General features: G+C 47.0%; 1 protein-coding gene across 1 annotated transcript in view; it reads left to right on the top strand.

Moving 5' to 3' along the window:
• Window positions 1-350: 350 nt before the first annotated feature.
• Window positions 351-10,864, top strand: part of SNAPC4 (small nuclear RNA activating complex polypeptide 4) — a 12,450-nt gene continuing 1,936 nt past the window's right edge. Inside the window, 20 exon segments of the mRNA XM_031057347.1 lie at window positions 351-393; window positions 681-851; window positions 1,226-1,351; window positions 2,011-2,089; window positions 2,601-2,682; window positions 3,208-3,312; window positions 3,786-3,858; window positions 4,124-4,288; window positions 4,505-4,652; window positions 4,934-5,040; window positions 5,294-5,388; window positions 5,535-5,629; window positions 5,890-5,975; window positions 6,439-6,843; window positions 7,233-7,322; window positions 7,546-7,777; window positions 7,867-7,937; window positions 8,265-8,363; window positions 8,589-8,616; window positions 9,043-10,863. Coding sequence (XP_030913207.1) covers window positions 391-393; window positions 681-851; window positions 1,226-1,351; window positions 2,011-2,089; window positions 2,601-2,682; window positions 3,208-3,312; window positions 3,786-3,858; window positions 4,124-4,288; window positions 4,505-4,652; window positions 4,934-5,040; window positions 5,294-5,388; window positions 5,535-5,629; window positions 5,890-5,975; window positions 6,439-6,843; window positions 7,233-7,322; window positions 7,546-7,777; window positions 7,867-7,937; window positions 8,265-8,363; window positions 8,589-8,616; window positions 9,043-10,863 — 4,081 coding nt within the window. The 5' untranslated portion in view covers window positions 351-390.

Genomic DNA, 10,864 nt, shown 5'->3' with positions numbered 1-10,864 from the left:
GGACCCCGCCCGCAGCCGGTGCCACCCCCGGCTGGTGCCGAGGATGTGCTCTCTGGCCTCGGCGCTGTCACTTGGCTCTCACCCGGGTGCCTCTCATGTGCAGCTCCACCGTTCAGCTTTGCTGTGCTAACCCAGAGCTGCGTTTTTACCTTGTCCAGAACAAATAAATGGACTATAACAATGCACTTCTTACTTGACAACGTTGTCAGCATCCAAACCCACTGATGGTCACGTCTGAGATCTGTCTGGTGCTTTTTCCTCTGTGCTTTAATTGAAAAGATTTGGGTTTAGATCTTTCCTTTTATCCCACTGCAATCAGCATTTTTGTGTTTTGTTTGTCTAACAGATGGTGATGATGAAGATGATGATGATGAAGATTCTTATGCTGAAATGGTAACTGTTTTTTCTTTAAGTATGTATTTCCAGTTTTGAAGGGAAACCTCGCCCTGCTCTGGGGAAATCCAGGCAATGCCTCGTGCTCAGTAAAACCTGGATTTGGGTGTTCCTGCCCAGGACTTTGTTATCCAGGCTCAGAGGCCTCCCTGCAGACCCCCACAGGCTGTGGGCACACAGCACCTTCAGCTGAGGAAGGGCTGAGTTACAGCACTGGTTGTTACAGACCTGCTTTTCCAACAGCTGCTTTTGTCTCTTGTCTCCCTAAATGCCTTCTCTGCCTCCAGGAAGTGGAAGTGGAAGAAGACAGCAGTGATGATGATGATGATGATGATGATATTGAAAGCCTGCCCCAGGATCCAGAAACCTGCCTGCAGATGAACCATGTGTACCAGGACGTTATCAAGGAAAAGATTGAGGAGGTGGAGCTGCTCATTGCACAGAACAGAGCCCAGCAGGTGAGCACAGCAGCAGTGAAATGCTCATTCCTGTGCTTTTCTGCGTTTGCCATTTGCCTTCCTTCCTTCCCCTCAAGCCCAGGACTGAGGTGGTTTATTTAACTGATGATTCCATGCTTTCTTACAATAAAAAAAGGGTATTTTGCATGTTATATTTTAGCTTGTTGTGGGAAGTTAGTATTTTATTAAGCTTTTTAATCATCTGCACTGTGCAAACAGAGGAAGTTCCAAATGCTGCCTTTGACTCCTGCACTGATTTTGAACCTGGTGCTGCAGGTTTGAGCCCTGCCTGGAGTGTCTGTGAGGGCTCAGCTCTCTGAAATCAGCACTTTGGAGGAGACACTGATGCTGTTCAATTCATTCTTGTATTGCAGAAGGAAATCATGGATGAGCGTGACGGTTCAAAAACAACCAAGGCAGGAGATGGCAGAAATCTACCAGCAAATGTGTTTTTGGGTCATTTTATGAAGCCATACTTTAAGGATAAAATAACTGGAATTGTAAGTAAATAAAAGCAGCTTCCAGACTGGTGTGTCTTCAGTGATGGTTGTGCCCTGGAATGTGTTTGAACTGTTCTCATTTCAGGTGTGTAACTGACTGTCACTCCTCAGCCTGAAACCTTTTCCCTCTCACTTGTCACTCTCCCTCTTTTGGAGATGTTTGTTCAGCCCTGTGAGGTCTGAGGAGTGGAATTGCAGCCACCAGGGGCTTGAATGTTCTTGGGTTTAACTTAACTTTAATTGTCTTCATTTCCATGACCCAATTCCATGCTGCTCTTTAAAGCCCTCACTGAAATCTGATCTGCTTGTCTGTGAAACTGAGTTTTCTCAGTTCCTGAGATTTTCTGTATTTTTTTAATATTTTCTGGAACAATCAGTAGTACTTCTTTTATGTGTTTTAAAAGGCCGTCAGCAAAAAGAGATCTTGGCTTTTTGTGGTAGCCAAGATGTCAACTATCATCATCCATATATTAATATATTCAAGCAATTACTGGTAATATTTTTATTTAATTAAATTATCTAGCTAAGCAGTGTGAGTGTGACAGTTTGCACAAGTTTGAGTTTCCAGTTATTATTGTATCAGTTCATGCTGGAGTTTTAAGTAGAAACAGTAATTTTGTCTGACTCTGAGTGTATCTAACCCTTCTAATGCTCACCAGGGCCCTCCTCCCAATGAAGAGGCCAAGGAAAAGGCAGCTCAGGGCATCAAATCCTTTGAACAGCTGCATTCATCCAAGTGTAAGTAAGTCTGGGTGCTGTTCAGTGCTCTAGAAGAGCTGTAACATGTATATATTCATATAACAAATGTATATATTCATATTGTTTGTGTGTGTTCCTGTTTGCAGTTAAACATCAACACCTCTGCCTGACTCACAAAAAGTTGTTAGAAGGGAGTGGGGTGCTCTGTAAATTATTTCAGTGAGTCATTAAGGACTCCTTTTCCATTTGTTCTGCTGATCAGCTCCTGTGAGCACTCCTAAACCAAGTGAGGTGGTGCAAGGTGCCCAGATGAGGGCAGTTCAGGGGACACCTGCAGCTCCAGATGCTCACAGGGTGATTCCTTTATTGGGGTCCCTTTGGGGATCCCAGTGAAACCGAGCCAGAGGCTGTGCCTTGCCCAGGTCTGACAGCACGTGGGTGATTTGTGCAGGGAGCTCCCACTGCAGAGCTGCAGGACATTCCCTGGCAGCACTGGGTGTCTCCTGGCAGTGGTTCTGTGCTGATTCTGGCTGCTCCCTGTCTGCTTTAGGGAAAGCTGCAGAGAAGACACTGCTGCAGAAATCCGTGGTGAGCGACCGCCTGCAGCGCCTGCTCCAGCCAAAGCTGCTCAAGTGAGTTCTGCCCCAAAATCTCCTCTTCCCCTGCTGAGAACATTGCATGGCAAAGGAGGAGAAGGGATGTGCAGATTTCCCCTTCCTCCAGCAAGTTCCTGTGTAAATTGCTTGTGTTTGTGGGATTTTACCATCTATTTCTTCCCCTTGGCACTGTGGTGTAACTTAAAATACTTTGCAGGGCTTGGAGCTGAAACTGTGATGTGTGGTGAGGCCTAAAGGTGTGTCCAGCAAGGGATTTCTGTGCTGGAGCTGGCAGAGTCTTTATGGCTGTTGCACCAACCATTGGTTCTCTGTGTAAACACCAAAATGGTTTATCTGAAACCTGCTGTGGGTCAGGGTTTGCATGGAAGAGGCAGAAATATGGCAATGAGTGTGCCTTGTGAGAGAACAGTTTTGTGTGCAAATAAACCTGAAGGGAGGAATGGAACTGATGGGGAAGGTGTCTCTGCTGTACATCTCCTGATGCCATTGACCTCGTTCCCATCTATCCCCTTAAATAGTAATAAAAATGTCTTTGAACAGGTTGAGTTATTGGAATCAGAAACTGGAGAAAATCAAGACTGAAACAGAAAAAGAGACCTTGGAAAAGCAAATCAAAGATTTGGAGCAAGAAATAGAGGCAATTAAGTAAGAAGTCTTTCTATGTTCTTGGTGAAAAATGAAATGTCTTAGAGTTTAGCTCTAAAAGTTCCCTTCCCTCCTTCTACTTCTAGATGGGTCATTGGTGTTGGGTTGTAAAAATCAGGTGCTGTTGTGGCTCTGTAGCTCTCTCATCTCCACTGTTCTTTACTAAGAGATGTGTTTGGGTCTTGATACACAAAGTGCCTGCACCCAGCATAGAGGTGCTGCTTTAAATGGTTCTTTAGCAACAAAGGAGCAAAGCTCTGATTTTTTTCATATTTTTGAGCTTTTGCTCATGAACAAATCTAGAGCAACATGTTTTGATATGGCATTAATTGTTTCTCCTGCTAATCCGAGTGTTCAGTCCTTGTGGAAGTCAGGAACAGGTAGGAGGAATGAGATGAGGCAGGGTCAAGAAGACAAAGTGCTTCATTAACCATTTAATGATTCTTTCTTCCTTTTTGTACCTTCTGCTGTAGCCAACTCCCAGAAAGTGACTTAATAGGAAACAGATTTGATGAGCATGACTGGGACAAGATTTCAAACATCCATGTGAGTTGGGGGATCAGCTGCTTTATTGCTTCTGATATCTGGGTCCTTCCTCTTGAGAATCCCTGATTGGTTTGCATCCAATGTTTCCACCTTGCATTTCTCCAAGCTGACTGTTAAGTGATCTCAACTTGTTAAATTTAGTGATTTAATTCTGGAAAACTTGGCAGTAAGACATACTTGGAATGCAAAATACTGATTTTCCTGTTTGTCCAGGTGTCTTAATCCCAGCTATGAGACTAAACATATTTTTGTTGGATTTTTTTAGTTTGATGGACAACGTAGCTCAGAAGAACTGAGGAAGTTTTGGCAAAACTGGGAGCATCCAAGCATCAACAAAGAGGAATGGACTGAGGAGGAGCTGGACAGGCTGAAGCAGATTGCTGCTGAGCACGACTGCCTGGACTGGCAGAGCATTGCCCAGGAGCTGGGGGTAAGGTCTGAGCTGGCAACTTGGTTCACTCTGGCTTTTTTTTGCCTCTTGTCAGGTTTAAAAAACAATGTTAATACTAATTTAGTGTTAATTAATGTTTTCTGAGGAGTGTCCAAGAGCAGTACCAAAAAGGTTTGGTGCTTTAGCTTTTCCCTCTTGCTTTTTGTCCTCATAAATAACTAATTACCTGCTTCTCTCTGTTTTCCCTGTATTAAGACAAACAGGACACCTTTCCAGTGCTTGCAGAAATACCAACTCTATAACAAAGATTTAAAAAGGAAAGAATGGACCAAGGATGAGGATCAGATGCTTTTAGAACTTGTTCAGGAGATGAGAGTGGGAAGCCATATCCCATACAAGAAAAGTAAGTGGCCCACAAGTGACAAGGCTTTCATTCACCTGGAATGCTTCACTCTCCCAGTCTCTTTTCCTTGGTGATCTCTGCCTTTCCTGTTTCATTATATGAGCAAGAACTTCATATCTCTTGGAACCTTTATCCATGCTGGAAATTTGGCTGAAACTGGCAGAGCACCATTTTTAAAGAGATTAAAGTGCTGCTTGTGGCAATCACTGCTTGCAGCTGTTGTCCAGATAAAGGAAGAAGCATTAATTACAACAGATTAAAATAAACCTTTTAATTTCCAGTTGCTTATTACATGGAAGGAAGAGATTCTGCTCAGCTGATTTACCGCTGGACAAAGAGTGTGGACCCCAGCTTGAAGAAAGGACCCTGGACACCAGAGGAAGATGCTGTAAGTTCTATTCTCCGGGCCTGGAATTGCAGGGTGGGAATGTTGGAGTGCTGAGGAGTGGCATGGCTGTAAATCTGAGTTTGAGGAGTGTGAAACAGACCAAGGTGGGCACTCCACAGCTCAAGAGCGCTTAGAAGCTCCTAAACAGTTTTGTCCAGAGATTTGCACAAGAAACAAACAGAACTGCTGCTGTCTCAGGCCTGTTAGGGTTGATCCTGGTGAGGCTTTCAGCTCTTGCTCTGCCTGCACACAGATGCTGCTGGCTGCAGTTAAGAAGTACAAGGAGAAGGACTGGTACAAAATCCGGAGGGAAGTGCCGGGCAGGAGCGACGCCCAGTGCCGGGACCGGTGAGTTCAGGCCAGGGAACATTTTCACTAAACAAGGGAAAGCTCTGACTGGGAATGCTGGGTTTGTTCAGCCTTGGAGTGCAGGGATGGTCTGATTTTTACAAGCAGGATTGAATGTTCCTAACTGTAATGTTGTCATTTGGAAGGTATTTAAAAGCATTGCACTGGGATGTAAAGAAAGGCAAGTGGAGCTTGGAGGAAGAGGAGCAGCTGATTGAACTGGTTCAAAAGCATGGCCTGGGTAGGTGTTTCTGTGGCTTAATCTTTAGAGGTGTCATTGAGGTTTTCTCTTCTTTCATTGTAAGCCCTGCAGGCTCTGCTTTGTACTGATGATTGCAACTTCTCTCTATTGTGTGTTATGGGTATGAGATCCATTCATGCAGTAGCTCTGTCTCTTATCCAGGGAAATGTATAACATGTGTGTAATGGCTGCATTGGAAGGCCTGTTGCTCAGTTTGTGGCACAAATAAAAATGTTCTGCATCCTCTGCATCCTTTTCAGGTCGCTGGAGTAAAATAGCTTCAGAGCTGCCCCATCGGACTGGTGCCCAATGCCTGAGCAAGTGGACAGTCATGATTGGCTCTAAGGTATTGTGGGAATCCTGCTATGTCACAGCCCCATCTCTTCAATTAAGTTTCTCTAAGCTAAAAGTAGAATCCTAAAAGTGAAATAAATAAAAAAATTGACATTGATTTCACACACTCAAGGTTTTTGTTGTGGATTTCACAATTTGATTTTTTGGTAGGTAAAGCAGCCTTTGTTCTGAAGGGCTGAAGTTTATTTGCTGTGTATTTATATATTATTCAGAATCCTTTCCTGCCTTGAAATGCCTGTAAGAGTGGGATATATGTAGGTTTTCATGTCTGTACTTCATGAGTTGCCATTTTTGATCCCAGGCACTCAAGAAATTCTGGCTGCTTAAGACCATATTAAAGATGGTCTTGTTTCCAAAATCTTGTTTCCTTTGGAAAAGGAAACTTCCTGATTTGAGAGAGTTGCAAGGCAGGGGTGAGCACTGACTAAAACTTGTGTGTGCTTGTTTTGATCAAGAAGAAAAGATCTGGGGCAATCAAACGGCGCCACGCTGAGGAGAGCTCCAGCCCCTCAGAGAGCAGCAGTGAGGAGGACCTGGAGCTGGAGCTGGAGCTGGCAAACAACTCAGAGGAGGAGAAGGTGACCACGAGAAAGGAGAAGTTTGCAGTCCCCAGCATTGACCTGTGGATACCAACAGGGACAGACAAACAGGAGGCAACCAGAGAGAGACACCAGATCCAATCCCTCCTCTCTGCTGCCAGGGCTGGCACAGGGAGCAGCTGCAGTGAGGTTCCAAGGGCAGGGTGTGATGGAGACAGAGCTGCTGATAAATCATCTGAGCTGAACACCGTGCTCATGGGCATTGGAAATGCCTGTTCCACAGATGTGCTGGTGAAGAATCCAGCAGAAGTGATGGCCAAGGTGAGCTGGGATGAGGGCTTGGATCAGAAGTTGGAAGTGCAGCTGCTGCAGTAAGGGCAGGATGTGATGGGCAGATAACATCTTGCTGTTCATTCCCTTGCAGTGTTAAGTCAAAAAATGTGAAGATAATTACCCGGTAAATTCTGGGTTTTGGGTTTTTGGTAGATCCCTCACACAAAAGCTTCTGTGAAAAAGGCATTTCACAGAAATGATGTTGTGATGATGCACAAGGATTAAAAGGGAAGGTCTCCAGAGTTGATTTCATTTAGTAAGGTAGCTTCAACAGCAGCAATGTTGAGAACTTGTACCTGCTGTGCATATCCAGTGCAAATCTTTTTTTTTTTGAGGGACTTTCCCTTCTGTATTTTCTTGTGTTCTTTCATCTTCAGGCTTCCCAGTGTGGGAAACACGTGCTGCGGGTTAGCCTGGAGGAGGTGAGGAGAATATTGAAGACCAACACGCGCTTCCAGAGGAAACTGGTGAGTGCCTCTTGTGTCTTGTCTGCTCTTGTGATGTGAGCACTGCCAGGCTGTGCTTAGTAGGAATTCATTTTTATATAATCACAGATCTTGCACTGCAATCCCAAGAGGAAAAGCTCACAGTTTTTTGTCCTGACTGCCCTGTGAATGGTTTGTCCTGGGACTGATGGCAGAACCTTCCTAACGGGAACTCTTAATTGTGTATTTTTTCATGCAATTAAAGATGCCGAGACCTGCCAGGCTTTTAGCCATGCCCCCTGGAGTGGGTGCAGCTGTTGGCCAGGATGCCCAGGGGCTGCAGGAGCTGCCCAGGAGAGCTTGGCGCTGGCACAAGGAGCACTGGAGGAGGCTGAGCCTGGACAGGAAGCTGCTGATGGCAGTGACCCCTTGGGTGGGCAATGTGCTGCTGCCCCGCACCCTGCGGGCTGGCAGGATGGCTTTCCACCACACAAAAGGTACTGGGGACCCATCCTACCTCTGTCCCTACTTTCTGATGTCTTCTGAGTGATTTCCCAGCTGATTTTGATGTTGGATTTCTTCCCAGCTGCTGCTATTCATGAGAAGGTTAAGTCAGTGAGTCTCACCAGCACTCCCCTGTTTGCACTGCTTATTCAGGTAAATTTTACTGTCTTAATAGCATTACCTGCTTTCAAACAGGGGGAGTCTTTCTTTTTCAGTATTTGAGGCTTAAATACATGGTTTAACTTTATTTCTTAAACAAATAATCTAATTATTGGACTAATCTGCCCTCATGGTTTGCACATGAAGTTTCTTAAATAAGTCCTGCATCCAAAGTCTTGTCCTGCCAGGGCTTTTTCTGTAAGTGTAAAATATCCCCAGAATCTTGCATGTGGAGCATGTCCCATCTATCTTGCTTTGTCACTGACCCCACCAATACATTTTTGTTCTCCTTTGAATGTTAATGAAGCTCTCACCTTGCAGCTCCTCCAGATTGATACCAAGGGCTGTATGAGGATTATTAAGGAGAGGAACCTGAGGCAGTTGGAGCTGCTTAAGGCTAATGCAAAGAGCCCTCAGCAGGTATTGTGGTTTTAAGCTTTCCCCAATGAAATCTTGACTAAAATAAGCACTTATAAACTGTGTGGCCACACAATTAATGTGTGTTAGCTGTTTTGGTTCAGAGGCACAATCAAATGTTGGCTGTATTTGTTCAAGAGGTGGCAGATCTGGGTTTGATTCACATCTGTGCTGTTTTAATCACCTTTAAATCTATCAGAAGTATAATTTAATATACTTTTTTTACAGGCTTCCCAAAATACAGAGACTTCTTCAGGTACCTACCAGAACATTTATTTTTGTGATGTGCAAGAACTTTCCCATAATTCATCACTGTTACATTAATAACCAGTTTAACTGAAGGAGAGCTTTGGGGGACAAACCTGCATTGTCATGCTCATTTTTGCTAGCTCTTGGATCTTTAAGCATGTTCCCCTTTGGTAAGGACTGGAAAAAACCCTGATGGGCTGGGGAACCAGTGGCTCTGGACCAGTTCAGTGGGGTGTTAGGGTGCATTCCTGGCCCATCTCTCATTTCTGGGGGCAGTTACCCCTTGTTCGGTTGTTGGGAGGTGGCTTGATTAAATCAGGACTGTAGTGTTGTAGGAATTCTCACAAACAGGAATTTTGCCACATTCCTTGATGTTTAATGAGAAATGGCTTTTGGAAATACCGTTCATTCATTGTCATTTTATCCTCTGCAGGCAACTCATCCCAGGCTTGTTCTCAGAGGAATTCCCAACAGGGCAACCCCAAGAGTGCTGTCAGGAGAGCTCCTGCCTTGAGAGCACGGGCCAGCCCCACTGGTGCCTTGGAGAGCTGTGCCCCAGCTGTGCAGGGAGCTCCCCCAGCCCAGGGCCAAAGGTACAAGGTGAAAACTGTCTCAGAATTGCTGCAAGAGAAGCGTTGGAGGAGGATCCAGGCCAGGGCAGCCATGCAGAGGACAGTGCTGGTTGCCCCACAGGTGCTAGTTTCAGGGCCTTTGATAATCCAGCACCCAGCACAGCAAATCATTCCCTCTGCACAAGCAGGGAGCACACCTGCAGCAGCTGCTGGGACAGACAGCCAAGTACAGGGTTCACCAGTGCCCACAAGGACTTCAGCTGCAGGTTCTGCTCCTGCTCCTGTGCCTGAAAACCATTCCTCTGCAGTGCCAGAAACTGGGGAGAGCCCTGGCTGCTCACAAGGGACAGATCTACAGTCAAGTAAGGACCTAAAAAAGGGAGCTCTGGGAAGCAGCCCTGAAGGAAAGGTTTCTCCAGGTGTGAGTCCAGCTGCAGCAGAGAAGGCCCCAGACCAGGGAGGGTGCAATGGTCAGGTCACAGCCAGTAGCTCAGCTTCAGCAGTGTTGCACAGCCAGGCTTTTGTGCCTCACCAGGTCACAGTGGTGGCTCTTGGCCTGGAGTCTGGCACCAATCAATTGTCCCTTTCCACACCAGTCACCAGTGAGCTGGAGAGTAACAGACCACAGCAGAGGCCAGTCAGCCTGCTGCCTGCTCTGGTCACGCCACAAGCTGCTTCTCCTGTGATTCCCAGCAGCATCCTGCCCTTCAAGTGGGTTGTAACCCCCCAAGGTCTGCTCCCCAGCCCTGTGCAGACTCTGGTGGGTGTTCCCCAGGGAATGCCAGCTGCTCCTGGGGGAAGCCAGGCTCAGACAGCTGTGACTTCCAATGGCAATGTCTCTGCTTTGGGAGGGACTCCTGTACCAGCTGAAGCAAATCCACCTCACCCCAGCAGTGCAGAGACAAAAGGGCCGAGTTCCCAGCTGGCAAGAGTTCCTTTGGGAAAGGCAGCTGGCCAGTCCACAAATCTCTTACCTGTGACCCCAGTGAGTGCTGGATGCACCACATCCAGCGTTTCTGCTGTAACCCCTGCGTGTTCAGATGGCTCCTCCACGGCTCCAGACTCCTCTGCAGCTCCAGCTGCCAGCCCAGCCCTGTGGGCCTTGCTGCTGCCCCAGACACAGCCCCCTGCCAGCACTCAGGGCTCTGACTCCCAGCCTGTGCCCAGTCCCACCAGCTTGGGAAGGAGCAGTGACTCCATCACAACAAATGGATCATCCTCCAACCCAGGCAGCAGCAGGAGAGGGGCTGTGCTCTGGCCAGGAGCTGCAGCTCTTCCCAGCAGTGTCCCAGGGAGCTCTGCCTGCTCTGGTGCCCAGGCACTGAGGAACAGACCCATTGCCTCCAAACCACCGAGCACTGATGTCCCCCCCCAGCCAAGCACCTCCCATGCACAGAAGAATCTCCTTGACTTCAGCCTGATCTCCCTGGAGGACCAGGGGCTGGTGAAAGAGTGGCTGAGTGGCAAGCAAGGGGTTCAGGTGCCACCATTGCAGACCAGGCTGCCTTATCTGCCACCTTTCCTCTGCAGCATCAAAACTCTCTCAAGGCTCCTTCTGCAGAAAGCAGCTCTGGAGGTGCAAGCAGCCTCTCTCCTGACCTCTGAGGCCAGCGGGGATGGGGGCACTGGGGATCTTTTCCATGCTATTGGAGAACTGGTGCAGCAGAAACTGGGTGATAACCC

Source organism: Geospiza fortis, unplaced genomic scaffold (genome assembly GCF_000277835.1).
Source record: "Geospiza fortis unplaced genomic scaffold, GeoFor_1.0 scaffold27, whole genome shotgun sequence".
Taxonomy (NCBI): domain Eukaryota; kingdom Metazoa; phylum Chordata; class Aves; order Passeriformes; family Thraupidae; genus Geospiza; species Geospiza fortis.
This window is presented reverse-complemented; position numbering and strand designations above follow the sequence as displayed.